This window comes from Periplaneta americana, chromosome 1, assembly GCF_040183065.1.
Source record: "Periplaneta americana isolate PAMFEO1 chromosome 1, P.americana_PAMFEO1_priV1, whole genome shotgun sequence".
Classification (NCBI taxonomy): domain Eukaryota; kingdom Metazoa; phylum Arthropoda; class Insecta; order Blattodea; family Blattidae; genus Periplaneta; species Periplaneta americana.
Genome location: NC_091117.1, coordinates 124459679 through 124476001, shown reverse-complemented (window position 1 = coordinate 124476001; position 16323 = coordinate 124459679). Strand labels below are relative to the sequence as shown.

The window sequence follows — 16323 nt, the reverse complement described above, 5'->3', positions numbered from 1 at the left end:
TCCACTGCACTCGAACTCAGGTCCCTCCAACTGCAGTCCACTGCACTCGAACTCAGGCCTTCGGATGCTGACGCAGATGCGGACGCACACTCGAGTCGAACTCCGGTACACAAGACTGGCTTGCTTGCTCTGGCTTTCTCACTGACTGGCTGACTAATCAACTGAAAACTCTGTCGTTCCTTCGCGTCCGTAATTTATAACCACAGCGACGTAGCCTCGAAGGTTCCACGCGTCTCTAGAGATGGCACTCCAGAGAAATCCAGAGCCCTCTCCTCTCTACCAGCACCAGATGCGCGCGCAAACTCGTCGCGTTGACGTAATACACCCTCTCTCTTCTCTCCACCGCGCGACGTCACTCAATGTTCTGTGCGATCTGCTTTCTTGCGGGACGCTGGTCGTGAGTTCGAATCTCACGTCGCTGTCACAATATATAATATGATATATTATGTATCATAATACTTGTATAATTTAAAATTATATATTACTAAATGTATAATAACTTATAATGCAATGTAAATATCAAAGAGATACTCTAATATAATGTACCTGAGAACCATTTTCTTTAAGTTGTATTAATTTATGGCGTTCATTACCAACATATTTGTCATATTCAGTAGCAAGTTGTAAAGAATAATGTCGTTGCATATTGAACTTCTTAATCAGTTGGAATGTTTTATGACAAATTAAACACTTTGCTAATCCACTGCTCTCTGCGAAAAAGAACTCCTTCTCCCATGATACATTAAAAGCATTGGGAGTAGCAGGACGGTTTAGTGTATGAGCGGAAGCTCCGTCTTCAAAGTTCGCCATCATCTGCAGAGTCACCACTGCACCGACACTGAAAGACGTTCAGTATGCATACGTCACACCGCTCACGAGACCCGTTCTTTAAAGCACACAGCGCTCATTTCTCAGAATCACGTAATGTGCCCAGCCCTGTCCTAGGCATAATCTTAAGGCTGAGTTTTGAAGGACAGATATTTTTTGTAGATGAGTTGCTGATGCTCCTCCCCATATTTTACATCCATAGGTCAATTTTGATCGTATATAAGCATTATAAAACAGACGCATTGTCGTGATATCTGATCACCATTTATTAGCTATGATCTTCAAGAGATTTAATCGTGGTAGACACTGCAAAAGCAACATTGGTTAAATGTGTTTTCCATAAAAGTTTTTCATCAAAAATTAATCCTAGGATCTTAGGAGTTGAATTGTACTGAATTTCTTGATTATTAAAATAAATGTGAGGTTTATAGTTTTTTAAGCTATATCTTCTTGTGAAGACAGTATATTCAGTTTTTGATTGTGAGATAGAAAGATTCCATTACTGATAACTCTTAATGATTCGTTTGGATCTTTGTTCGTAGCCCATATTGTAACATCATCTGCATAAATACTTACTTTTACCTCAGGTGGAACAACATCAGGTAAGTCATGTAACATTATATTAAATAAATTTGGCCTTAAAACAGAACCTTGAAGTATACCACCTGTAATTTTTTTTGGGTAAAGATAAATGATTATTTACTGAGGTTTGAATTGTTCGTTCATTAAGAAAAGAATGTAGAAATCTTAGCATTCTGCCTTTGATACCAAGTTTAATAGATTGTAATAAAATGGATTTGTGTGGAGTATTATCAAAAGCGGCTTCAAAGTCTATCATTACAGGTAATGTGTTCTTTTCTGTGAAGTCGACCTGGTTGGCGAGTTGGTATAGCGCTGGCCTTCTATGCCCAAGGTTGCGGGTTCGATCCTGGGCCAGGTCGATGGCATTTAAGTGTGCTTAAATGCGACAGGCTCATGTCAGTAGATTTACTGGCATGTAAAAGAACTCCTGCGGGACAAAATTCCGGCACATCCGGTGACACTGATATAACCTCTGCAGTTGCGAGCGTCGGTAAATAAAACATAACATTTTCTGTGAAATCTTTATGAATTTCTTCAGCAAAATATAATAGAGCCTCAGTTGTGCCACATAATGGTCTAAAGCCAAACTGATATGGGCTTAAAAGATTGAAAGTTTCAAGTCTCCAGGTTAATCTTCTGTGAACAATGCATTCCAGTAATTTAGAAATGCAGGATGTTAAAGATATCGGTCTATATGATTTAGGGTCCAATTTGTCTTTACGTGGTTTGAGAATAGGAATTACAATTGCATTTTTCCAAGTTTTAGGATAAAAACCTGTTTACCAAATATTATTGAAGAGATGGAGAATTTCTTGCCTAATTTTATCAGAGGAATTTAATAACATGCTGTTATGGATTTCATCCTCTCCTGTAGCAGAATTATGTAGCTCTGATATTGCAAAGTTTATTTCTTCAGTGGTAAAAGCATTGTCTGTTATATCATTATGATGAAAAATGAGTGAAAATTACTTGTATTATTGTTCTTCTTTAGTCATATATTTAGGCCATGATGAATTATTAGTCAGCCTTTGGGCATAGTGTGAATTTAAGAGTTCTGTCTTTTTAGCATTTTCTGTTATTATTGTTTGATTACTACCTTTAAGGTGAGTGATGTGTTCATAACTCTTGCCTTCTATGGCTTTAAATCTTTTCCATACAGTTGTAGGCGGAGTATTTGGGTTTAAGGACCCAACAAATCGCTGCCAGCTTGTTCTTTTGGCTTCAAGAATACTTCTTCTGAGATTTGCCCTTGCTTTATTATATTTTATTTTGTCATCAACTATCCTCGTTTTCATCCATTGTCGCCAAACAGATTGCTGTTGTTTTCTCACGTAAGTTAAATCATTATTCCACCAGAAGTTCATAGATCTACAAGAGTGTTGTTTGATAGTGGGAATAGACTGTTTTGCTGCAGTTATGATGATATCAGTAATTTTTGAAGGAATCAATAGTTTTTTGAGACAATGCTGTTTCATCATTAAAATTGTTAAATCTTGTAGTTTAATTATTGAACTTACACCAGTTTGCGGACTTTATTTTCCATTTTGTTTTACGTAGCATGTTATCTGGCGAGTTATTTGTAGAGAATGAAAATGTAATATAAACAGGAAGATGATCATTTGACAGATCTTCACCAACACTCCAGTTTTTGAAATTATCATATATGTTTGATGAGTAGAAAGCGAGATCTAGAGTACTTGTAGATCCTGTACTTGCACAGTGATATGTTGCTGTTTTGTTGCCATTAAGTAAAATGATGTCATTATTCAGTAATCATTTGTAGATTATGTTTCCATATTGATTTGAAGGTCCATTATTCCATATGTGATTTTTACTGTTAAAGTCACCAACTATGATAAACTTGCGATCAGATGGGATCAATTGTTCTATATCATCCATTACTAGGTTTAGGTCTGGAGGTATTGTATTGTATTGTATTTATTAACATTCCATGGTATTCATACATATAGCTAGGATATGGAACAAGTCAAAAAACTTCATACTATTATAAAATCTTAATTTATAGTCACAGTCTAGACGAAATAAATAAATAAATATATATATATATATATATATATATATATATATATATATATATATATAGACGAGATTTACAATATAGTCTACTAGTACAACACAAAGTTTTAGTATCAATTTCATGAAGTGTTATTGAATGTCATGAATTCACCTACAGAATAGAAGGCGTGAGAAATTAGGTACTTCTTTAATTTGGCCTTAAATAATTTTATGTTTTGAGTTTCATTTTTTATATCGATAGGGAGGCTATTAAAAATTTTTACTGCCATACAATGCACTCCTTTTTGATAGCACGATAGACTTGCCGATGGAGTATGAAAGTCATTTTTTTGACGTGTATTTATGCTATGAACTGTTGAATTAGTTACAATGTTTTCACGATTGCATACGAGGAAGATTATTAATGAAAAGATATACTGACAAGCCATGGGCATTATTTGTAGTTTTTTTAAAATAGCCCTACACGATTCCCTAGATTTGGCACCTACTATTATTCTAATTACTCTTTTTTGTAATAGAAATATATTGTTACTATCTGTGGAATTCCCCCAGAATATTATTCCAAAACTCATTACTGAGTGGAAGTATGCAAAGTATATTGTTTTTAAGGTATTGATATTTACTATCATTTGCATAGATCTAATAGCAAAACAAGCTGAATTTAGTTTGGGGGTAATTTCTTTAATATGATTTTTCCAATTTAACACATTATCGATTTTTAAGCCAAGAAATTTGGTTGTTGTTGTTTCTAATATGAATCTATTATTAATTATTGCGCTAGAAATTAGAGACATTGAATTTGGACAGGATTTAAATTGAATTATGTTAGTTTTGCTACAATTTAATACTAATTTATTGACTGAGAACCAGTCACATATTTTGAAGAGAATTTCCTCTGTCGAAGATTGGAATGTGTTGGAGTTAAGGCTGCAAATAATATGGGATGACCTACATCTTCTATTAGGGGGGCAAGATCATTTATAAACACTAGAAAAAGTAGGGGACCTAATATTGATCCTTGAGGAATTCCATTATTAATAGTTCCCCATGTCGATGCAGATTTCATAGTTATATTGATCTCAACTTTCTGTTTCCTATCTATGAGATATGAGTGAAACCATTGGTGTGCAACACCTTTAATTCCATAATAATCTAATTTATCTACCAGCATTTTATGATTTATACAGTCAAATGCTTTGGATAAATCACAGAAAATCCCTCCAACTTGTAATTTTTTATTAACTGCCTCCAGAATTTTGTCAGTTAAACTAAATGTTGCATTTTCTGTGCCTTTATTTTTTCTAAATCCAAATTGTTCTGCGACTAAAATGTTGTATCTTTCTAGGTGATGATATAATCTTTTATACATTACTTTTTCAAAGATTTTGGAGAAGACTGGTAGAAGTGATATGGGTCTGTAATTTTCTGGAGCCTATACATTGACAAGTGAAAATGAAATGTTATTTTGAAGTAATAATTTTGTCCTAATGTATTCAATTTGGCCTTTAAATTGTTGTTTAGATTCAATTACATGAATGGAGTTGTGGATCATGGTAACAACACCTCCACCTCCTCTATCTTCACGAAACAGATTAAAAATTTTGTAGTCAGCAAATTTGTAAAATTTTAAAATATCATCAATCTGAAAAGATTTTTGTACACATATTATAGAAGGCTTTTTGTCTTGAACTTCTTGTTTTAATAAATCCATTTTGTTTCTTAAAGACCTAGAGTCCCATTGTAACATATTTAGAGTGCCTATATCTTTTTCGTTAATGTTGCCTTTTCGTTTTAATTCTCGGTCTTTAAATGTACTACTCAATGAGACATGGAATTTATTCTTTTTAGCCTCATTTTTTATATTACAGAGAATGAATTTTGCTTCTGCATTGGACTGACACCATACTTCAATCCTTTTGGTATTATATTTGCCTCTTTGTCTCATTATATGGTTCTTTTCAATATTAAACTTGACTCTGATTGACTGGACGGTGTGACGTTTGGTGTTCCAAATAAGTACTTTAGTACGATTCTTGGCATCTCTCAGAGCAGTCCCTACCCGGAGATCTGATTGAGGGACTAAGTAAGTAGTATAACATGAAACTATGTAATCTGTATCAAATATGTAAAAAATATCAATGGCAATATCCTAATTCACAAGTATTTATGCTTTTTGAGTATTTATAACAGAAGAAAAAAATTTAATAAATAAAAAATCCAGCCTCTACTAATGACATACGTAATTGTGGCACCTTACGCACATCCATCATCAAAATACAGTAGCCTGCTCAAACTACAATGTACTTCTACGAGCACTGGACCAATTTGATTACAAGAAAGCTCTATGGGAATAATGTTTTGAATCAATTAAAGAACTTGTCTGCAGATAACTTCTTCTGCTGAAGAGAATCTATTTTCACAAACCTTATTTTTCACATGAGGACAGCACAATACTATGTTAGAAGGAGTAGGCCCTACGAATTGTGTGGCAACACTGTAATGTTTTCCGAATTTTTATCACTGTTTTGCTAATTCTCACATTTTATATACATTTGTATTATACAGTTAAAATGCTGAAATGATGGTCTTAGTCAGCATTATTTCAACCTACTTCATTTAAAATAATATTCTTCACACAATCACGTGTGTGACATCACTTATTGATGAAAAATACGTAGTGGCTCTAGATATTCGGGATTACACTCATGCAGCATTCATTAATTGATGCTGCTATGTATATTTCACACTGAAATCTCACTCTACCTACTAAGTAATACATAAACACATATTTACCTGCCAAATATGCTACGCTTTCTGGAGTTACTTCAAATTTATCTCGTTTGTGTGGTTTGGCAATGATACCAAGTAGCATCGTTAAAATTCTAGTAGTACGAGATACTGTAGTTGGAGTTGGATGACGGAAACCTTTCAGCAAATGTCCAACCAATGCAAAATGGAAATTAGCTATAAAAGAAGAAAAGAAGTTAACTTTCATCATCAAAATACTTAAAAGAAATTCAGAAATTATAATTTAATTAACTTACCTAACCTCTCCGCAAATTCCATCCTACCTGGATATATAGTCACTGAAATGGCAGCATTAATATAGACAGAAAAGTAATGGGTTTGATTCCTCAATAAGGTCAGACATTTTTCACTTCACAATTATTTAAAAAAAAATCTGTTTCTATAGTATAACAAGCTATATCTTAGAGAACAGTAAATGTCTCTGTTAGTACTCTCATATAGCTTTCAATACCTTAAAGTATGATCACTAAGTCCGGATTTTTATGTACTCGTAACATTGATCATAAAAATTTTTACATAAATATGTAACTAAAAACCACCAAATACGTAATATCAAAATTACACAAACAATTAAAAATTGTTATTTATAAAAAAAAAGTCTTATTTTAAATAAAAGATTAATTTTATACAAATTACACATTTATAAATATGTCATGATAACAGTTTTGGTGCGATTCTAAAATAAATTAAGGCATGAAACACAATGTGCCACAAGATCTTTCTCCATATTTTCAGGAGTTAAGTTCTGTCAGTGATTGGACTGATTCGTCATCATTCTGGCTGAAATCATTAAGTCCAAAATTGTTGTTTTGAGTTACAGTGATTTTAAAGTTTAATCAAATTTTAAGAATCTGTTTTGCCCTAATTTAACCCCTTTTTTTCCTTCTGATTACATCTCCTAGTTAATTTTATCGTCATAAATGTGAAGTTGTTGCCATGTAGATACGCATTATTTTGTAAAATATCCAAAATAATGGACTTCGTCAATTTTGGACTTAGTGACTTCTGCCTGAACAACAACAGTATGTTCTTATACACTGAAAGCAATCGCTTGACATTGCATGAGGTTACTGATGTATATTTTAAACAAATGAATGTAGCGGATGGTAACGTCTTCTGGAGAGTTTCGCATTTTTCTATTTGAGGATCTGACTAACAGGAAATAAACTGGCTAACCCTAATTTCTTTCAAGAATTGCTTCGACATAGACAGCGCTGAGTTAATTTTTTTGCATCACAGATGATGTCCATCATACCATGAGTGAAAGTCCGATAATTTTGAACTTCTTGAAGCTTCCAGAAATCCAGCTAAAGGTGCAGCCAATAAACGCCACTCCACACGAATTTTAGATTTCTGTAAGACACGTTGCAAAGCAGTCAAGTGAGTATTGAAATAAAAGGTAAAGCCACTGTCCAATATAACAAAACGTGTAAAAGTTGAGCTACCTTCAGGCTGTGAAATGACATGAAGTCATTATGTAGTGAGACCTGTCAATCACCTAAATTTTTCCAGAGTTGAGAACAAAGTGCAAGAGGCAGGATTTAGCAGGGAAATAAAGACCAATGGTCTGAGTGGTTGTCCTATCCTGAATGCTGAAATGTGTATCCCATTATGTACTGACAACTTGCAATTTAAAATTATATAAATATTTTTTTATAATTTCATTTTAGTTAATGCTCAAATATTGATAATTTTCTTTACAAGGCATTTAATTTCAACAACATTTGGCATGGATGTTAATTTTATGTAAAAATATGTAATACTGTGCGAAATATGTACAAATGTATAGCATTAATATTACCTAAGTATAATGATCTCAGTAGCCTAATTCGCCAACATTTTGAGTTTTCAGACAGATATGGGTCATTTTCAAATAACTTACACAACAGTCATATTACCAGTTGTTCTAAACTTTCTCCTAAATGAATTAATGCGATATGAAATGAAAGTGATAATGAATAGCCTAATGAAAGTAACAAAATGTCTATAACCTTCACAATAAATGCTGGAAGTGTCCTTCACCAGCATCTAATATCCAAACAGTTCTGTGCACATCTTAGTGAGATGGGGCAGGCCGGTTATTCATGCTCAACCCCGTATCGAGTGAACTTACATTACAGTGCTAGCATAATTTGCATTATTTCAAACAGTGAGTCTCATAACTACACAAATAATAAATAACTGTGGAAATAAAAAATGAGTGTATCCTTATTTGATGCCGGGAAACATTTATGAAAAAGTCATGTTCCGTCAGTGTGCAATCTGACATGGAATTACTCTGTAGTGGGACAATTAGAACTTTTTACGTTCTTCTTTCATTCCTCATTCCATCTTGTATGCTTACTTTTACACGTTATTCAGGTGTAGGTACAGATGGCTTCAACTTTATTAAACTGAATTAATATTAAACAAATATCTAATTTGCTTTCACTTGTAATCTATGTTTCAGTTCCCCCCTCCCTCCTCACCAAAACCCCCCTTTTACAAAAGAAGAGGAACTCATTTAAGACCCAAAAGTGGCAGGTAATATTTTCATAATACATTTTCGAAGAAATTAAGGCATAAAATAATAATCATCACCACCACCACCATCACCATCCAACCTTCTCCTATTAGTAATGTCCAAATCTGTAACTGATGGAATGTACAGACATATTTACCTTTCATCTAGATAATTAACATGGCACATACAAGTTTGGGAAAGAAAAACGTGAATGCCAATTGGTAAAAGTAAAATCTGGAACGAAAACATTACAGACAGATCTTATGGACAACAGTACCAACATATTGATAAAAGTTATGTAAACTAATTTTCGCGCATATAAACTAAAGTATACAAATTACGTTTGAGAAATATACTTACACTTGAAGCTTAGTCCCACAGCATGGTCCAATTGTTTGAAGTGCCATTCTAATGGTTCCCTTGTTGCCATCATCACTTGCTCCAATGTCTGAAAATATAATGTAAAATTATAGAAATGGTGTCTGAAAAAAGAGCTTATGGTCAGCAATTTTAAACTAAATGGGAATATGCATGAGTGGACATGTTAATACTATCTTCCATATTCCTATGTATTTTAACAAAATCAAACTGGAAAAGTAAACATTTTTGAAGTGGATAAAACATCAGAATTAATACTCTATGTAGTTCAGAATTTTTCTGATCTACACTTTGGTTTTTCAAAGCAGGAAGAAGAAAAGTTCCATTAGCAGTTTACAAATTCGATAAACAAATATGGGGATTTCAAAAAGATAATTAAGATAATTTCATAGACGTGCAGAATGAAAAACAAAGAAAGGTAGAATGAAGTGGAGAAAGATTTTCAATCGACTAATTGGAGAACATAATAACAGAAAAAGGTAGAGAAAAGAGCATTATGATGATGGTGAAGAAGAGGAGGAGGAGGAGGAGGAGGAGGAGGAGGAGGAGTAGGAGTACTGGTATGATGAAGAAGAAAAAGTAGTGTAGAATTTTTATATGTGATTATTATAGTCCCCATTAGGAAGCTGCTGGCACAAAGAAAAAGAGTAAAGATATACGAAGTGCGCCATTGTCATAGAAGAAAAAGAGAGAAAGAAAACACTTTACAGACTTCAGCAGTATGTTCTGCAGTCTAGCAATATTGGACATCAATAGCCCATTCACATATTTGTATAAATATCTTAGAGTAACCCAATTCACTAGTCTGTCTATGACGAAACTGACACCTGCTACAATCACTTTCCATTGCAAGATTTGATAATATATGGCATCATGCGAGGTTTATCAGTACCAATTGGTTCCTGGCGCATGAAGCTCAAACTATATCACACACATGCAGTCTGTTCTCAGTTAGTCTGACGTCGTTCAACCATTGTAACAGTGGCGGTTTCTGGTCTGGTTGGAGGTATGAGCAATCACTATTTTTACCACAATCTTTATTATATTCTTTTGATTCAATCGACATTGAATTGTTACTTCTTCCAACAGCACTTCGATTCTTTCTGAGCAGTGATTGGTTTAAAGCTCTCCACAATCAGTAGCAACACAACTTCGTTTATGTGAAGGAGTTATTTTAATACTGGTAGAATTTCATTTTTTGTCACATTGGAGTTAATTACACTTTCAGGTTCACAAATGTCCATTTTTTTTATTATGAATATGGTACAACTCCAACTTCCTTCTACTGCCAACAGAGTGCACTATATTGCAGGTGTCTTTAATAATCCTACAAGAAAATTATTTGAATAGTGATATAACTCAACTGTGTTCCATACAAAGCCAAAATGTGATTCTAAAGAGATTTTGAGTGACTCTGATGATATTGATGTTCAAGATCTTGATCCAAATTATAAAATATCCATTTTTATACTGAAATCCAACTTATCAATAAAGGCATTATTTAGTTACACATCCAAAGAGCTGCTTTGGATTTATTAATCATACATTGAAATTTTTTATTCGAATAGTGGTATACCTCCATTGCTTCCCTTTTATTAGACATGTCCCACATAATATCATAAACCCCAAGATTAGGAAGAAAGCTTAATCTCTGACATGAAAGCATGAACTATTATTTTTCAAATATTTCACATTCTGAATTTTCTGTATACATTTAACTTTAGGACTCCATATCTCAAAATCAATGTAAATGGAGGTGTATCATTATTAAAATAATGCTTTCATGTTGTGTCTAGCAAGCTGTGACATTGCTCTGCCACTGTGCAGATGATTGAAATTCTCACTAGTTTCTCGTGAGCATGCATATATACCCAAGCTGTTGTAACTATGCACTTGACAGCTTTGCATAATGTTGGTAGTGAGAGATGCGAAGTTGCCACAATGATCACTACACAACAGTTGATGAAGGAAAGAAGATTATGAGTTATAGTATATTCAGATCTTAAATTACTTATCTATTAAACTTAGATTCACAACCACTAATCAATATCCATAACCAAAACTAATTACATTACTGAAAAGAAAATCTTACTTTCTCCTCAAAGGTTCCCTGAGAGTCAAGCGTGTGAAGATTCTGCTCCAATAAAGCAAGTCCTGAAGCATACAGTGATACTTCATCAAGCTGCAGAACAGATACTCCAACCCAAAAAAGTGCACGATGGATGGGTGATTCCTGAGAAAGATAAAAATAGTGACTTGAATTAAGTGAATAAAAATAAGAAAAAAGGGGGAGGGGAATGAAAGGAGTCATAATTTATGAAATAGAACACTTAATATTAAGTTACTTACTGGTCTTAACAAGGGCTGCAACCTGGTGAGACATACAACCAATGCCTCTAGCAATACAATGTCATTGAAGCTCTCCAGTGCCTTCACAAGTATCCTCAAAAGTTGCTTTATATCTTGATCTGTGATACTTTTACCTAGGAGTGAACAAAAAAGGCAATTTCCGCCGTTTATAATGCTTACAGTTCATTGATTGATTTATATATAAATATGCATACTGGGATATCTCGTAATTTACAGATGGTTGTAAGTTTTCTTTATAAAATCGATGTACGAGAATTTACAAGACATAAATACATGGATACTACATAAAATATAAGGTCCACAGCTCAAATGCATTTTGATGAGTACTGTTTACTCAATTCTTCATATTTGGGTACATGAATATATAGAATTATTTAAAATGATACCACTATTTGTGAAAAACTATTCATGCTTATACAAAAAAAAAAGTGTGCATGTCTATGTTGCAACAATTCACAAATGTATTAATATTGTTAGTTCAATTCTTACTTGCTATAATTTTCATAATAACTTACTAATGCAGCCAAATACAATGAGAGCTCTTGGCTGGAGGGCAGGGTTGTAGCAAAATGCAAAACTTTTTGCAAGTGCTGTCCAATTCTGAAGCCAGTCACAGTCAGGAATGTCTCGCATACAGGCCTAAAAAGTTCAATATCTTCATAAAACAAATAGTCAGCTATTTGTAAACAGTAAAAGTATTTTTAATATACGATTGCGTATGCACAAATCACAAGTATAGGTCGGATTTCTACGATTTTATAAAAATAATTGTAGTACATTTCATAGAATTTTGTTGGAAAAAAATTGATGCAAATTTATAAAACTAGTATAAGTTATAAACACTTTAGTTCGCAATATTTTACATGTTATGAGGGCTATCCATAAAGAAACGTCCGTTTTAATTTAAAGCGTGCAGTAATTGGCATAGCAATGCCATCTTTGCAGTGAATTTTGCGTTATTCTGTTCACTTCGAGCAATGGTAGCTGTTACTCAGAGCTATGCATATTCGAAATGTATGCTCTAATTAAGAATCCTGCCAGTTGTGAGTTACACTCGGGAATACGACTTCTTGTGACGAAAACTGTGAAGTGGTTGAAATCCATCATGTTCTGCTCTAAGATTTTTTTTCTTTTGTATGACAGTGCACACTCACATACTGTGTAGCATGCTGTGTTCAACCTGCAAAATTCCAACTGGGAAATGTTTGGTCATCCTCAAAAGAGCCTGATTTGGCAGCTAGTGATAACCATTTTTTCAAGCACATGAAGAAGTGGCTTGCATCACAGCATTTTGACAATGACGAAGAGGTGCAGTCCATCATCACAGATTGGCATCAGTCACAGGTATTTACAATCTTGTTAACCCCTATTTAGTGTCTTAATTACCTGCAAACTATGTAGAAAAATAAATCAAAGTTTGTAATTTCAAACTGTTGTAAACAAATCCTGTAACGACACTGTCATTTTTATTACAATAAAATGGAAGTTACTTTATAAATAGCCCTCGTAACTTCAATGTTGTACAAAATTAGCCCAATTTTCAAGTTTTATGGAGTTAATTCTTTTTTTTTTTTTCAGTACTATATTCTTTAGATGTACTGCATAGGATGTTATAGGGAATTTTTCGTTGATATTACTACGATCAATGTTGGTGCTACATTAGTTTTCTCATTGCCCATGAAGTGGACAACTGCACATATAAAAAGCCATTTATTTTACTAATATGGATTTAAGGTTTTTCTGAAATGATTTATACTTCAATATGCCGATTAATTTCGAGAAAAACTTCCTTCTTCTTACTGAATTCCAGAAAATTTGCCTTTTGCTTGCTCCAGCATATGCACCAACATACTGTAGATTTTTTTTAGGTTTTGAAGTCTCATTTAGCCGTTTTTAGGTTCAACAAGATTTAGCTTCAGGAACATAAAAAACAATAGGATTCACATATCTAGTTTTAGATAACATAAAAAAACTATTTTTAAATTTTATCAAAAGCAAGGAAAAAAAATAGATCAAAGTCCAAAAACTTTGGTCTGGTTATTAATTTCATTTGTTACCAACCTCCATAATTTCCAGCAGTGCATCAGTGATGACTTCAAGAGATGTCAGTGATAATCGTTCTCGATCAGAATTGTTAGTCCCTGAGAAACTTCTTTCTTGTCCATACCTAAATCAATATTTAATTTTAATAATTCAAAATATAGTACACTGCTGTTTTATATATAACTTAGTGAATGAAATAAGGTTAAATAATAAAATAAAGTTGTATAAATGCGATAGTAATAGAGAAACTAATTTCTTTGTTAAGCTAAATGACAATACAAGTGAAATATTAAGCAGAGGATTTGACCTTTTCTGCGATTGTAATAATAGTATTAAAGCCATTGAGTTATTATATCAAATAGTTACAGTAGCGCTCAAAAATATTTTGTAGTTAAGGTTTTATGGTGTCGCAGTACTGTTTGCATGCAGTTGCAACAACACAAAGCACACAGCTGTGTCATTCTATGAGTAGCGTCACGTTGCTGTGGTTACGTATCTAGGAAACAGGCAAGTTCATAGAGTAACAATATATTTATTTATTTATCTAAACGATAACAGCTCCCTGTATTAACAGGCTGCCACAAAGACAGAACATACTGTACAATAGACAGTTGAAAATAAACATTATATATATATATATATATATATATATATATATATATATATATATATTGTATGTTTATTATCTAACCCATGAACACTGTTTAATTGACCTTACATGTGTGATTTAGACAGTTGAAAGTATAAATAACATACATATGTTTAAGTTTAATGGAGTCACAGAACAATGACAAGAAATGGTAGAATAAATAATTAGGTACTAATTAATTATTTGAAGATCACTTTTGACCGTAGAGATGGTTTCGGAGTAAAATATTGATCCCCTCAGAGCTACAAGAACGATGTCATCAATTGCCTTCCTCTCTAGGCCGAAACGTTGTCAGGTCTGGAAGAAGAAACTGGGAATAGTTCCGCGCACTCCAACCATAAGGCCTAGTACTTCAATTTGTTGTAGGCCGTATTTGTCCATGAAATATGGAACGGTACGTACATAGATGTCGTTTTTTTTCCCTATTTACATCTTCAGGTTGGCTCTTTTGTTTTTCAAATCTAATGGTGGGATCGATGATGTAGCCATTGTTGTTATTTAGTGGGATGGCAATCATGTCTATTCTTCTTGTACTGCCATTGTCTGCCAGTCCGTGTACTTCTTCAAACACTTGAAAATTTATTGATCTAAATTGTTCGGCCATCATCGAACAAATTCTATGGTGTCGTGAATTACGGAGTACTTCACCGTGCAGACAAGAGCCCAGGACATGTGCAAGTGTTTCTGGCTCTCTATGGCATCGCCAACAGAGGATGTTGTCTCGAGTCCTGCCCAGAAGGGAACGTACGGAAGACACATGTGCAGTCATTTTAATAGCTTCGCGCCAATCGCTAGAGGTTAGGCCTTCACAATGTCGTGGGTTTTTAATTAAATCGGATGTCTCGGTTAACTGTAAGATTTGACGCATTTGGTGCTTTCAGTAAACAGATCTCGAGTGGCTGTGACGTAGGGATTGGCTGACAGTGCGAGGATGCGACAAGTATTGGCATGCTGAAGACGGGCTTCCCACTCTGCTTTGAAGAGACCAAGACCTTTAGACTTCATATTGCCTGGCATGTCCGTTGGGAGCTGTAGAATTTGTTTTAGGACATTTCTGATAAGTTTATCACTGTCTTGAAGAAACTTAATTGGGATTTTGTTCAGCTCTGCGGTCTAGAAGGGATAAATCAATGATGTACAAATAGATGTGTTTAAAACCAGACATTTTTGTTCATATTTCAGTAAGAGTGTAGAAGCCAGTAAATCGGTTTTTTTTTTGTAGATTCTGAATTGTACCTTTTGAATCAAAATTTAGGCAATCATTAAACGTGACGCCGAGATAATTGATTCTCTGTGTTTCAATACTCTTATCCGACAATTAACATCTAGATCCAAGGGTTCTTCTACATGTTCCCCTTTCTCAATACGAATGCCAACACATTTTCTTGGGTTTACTTCGAGGCCTATCTCATTAAATTTCTGCATAGCTAAGCATGTTAGTTCTATAGCTGCTTCTCTAATTTTGCCAATGACTGCAGTGTCATTGGCAAAACCCAAAACTGTAAGAGGTGGCAGGTCTGGGCTCAGTGTTCTGCCATAATGTTTACTAATGTTATCTTCAGTTAATTCGTCGAAGATGTGGTTAGTTGCGATATTATATAATATTGGCGATAACGGTGATCCCTGCATGATGCCTCGTAAAAATGAGACTGCTTTTGTCTTGCCATGAGAGGTTTCAATTTGAGTGATATTATTGGATTGCAAATTCATGGTTAAATCGGTTAATCTAGAAGGAATTCCTTCAGCTTGTAGGGTTTTATTAAGGTGAGTATGACCTACGTTGTCAAAGGCTTTTCCTATGTCTAATAGTACAACTGTTACGTCATCTTTTTTCTGTTTTAGTAGATCTTAGAGCGGAATTGAGTATGGAAGTGTTTATTAGCGTACCTGGTAAATTGATGAATCCTCGTTGATTTTCATTAAGTTCAACATACATTCGAAGTCGTGAATCTAAAACACGTTTGATGACTCTTCGAATAACCGAACAGATGGTGATAGACGCCAGTTGGAAATTTCCTTGTTTTCGCCACCTTTAAACAATAAAATTGTCTGTGCTTTCTGCAAGCATGCAGGTACGAAACTCGTCTTTAGCATTCGTGTTGCGATTATTGAGATCACTTCACTA

General features: G+C 34.0%; 1 protein-coding gene across 13 annotated transcripts in view; it reads right to left on the bottom strand.

Moving 5' to 3' along the window:
* Positions 1–16323, bottom strand: part of Nf1 (neurofibromin 1) — a 384838-nt gene that overhangs the window by 98695 nt on the left and 269820 nt on the right. For 11 of the 13 annotated variants that reach the window (XM_069826894.1, XM_069826901.1, XM_069826976.1 and 8 more), the window contains 7 exons: positions 13568–13673; positions 12022–12145; positions 11486–11619; positions 11229–11369; positions 9119–9206; positions 6492–6533; positions 6241–6411 (listed from right to left, as the gene is read on the bottom strand). In XM_069826894.1, coding sequence (XP_069682995.1) covers positions 6241–6411; positions 6492–6533; positions 9119–9206; positions 11229–11369; positions 11486–11619; positions 12022–12145; positions 13568–13673 — 806 coding nt within the window. The remainder of the gene's footprint in view (positions 1–6240; positions 6412–6491; positions 6534–9118; positions 9207–11228; positions 11370–11485; positions 11620–12021; positions 12146–13567; positions 13674–16323) is intronic. The other 2 variants (XM_069826936.1, XM_069826954.1) reach the window with 1 other exon arrangement.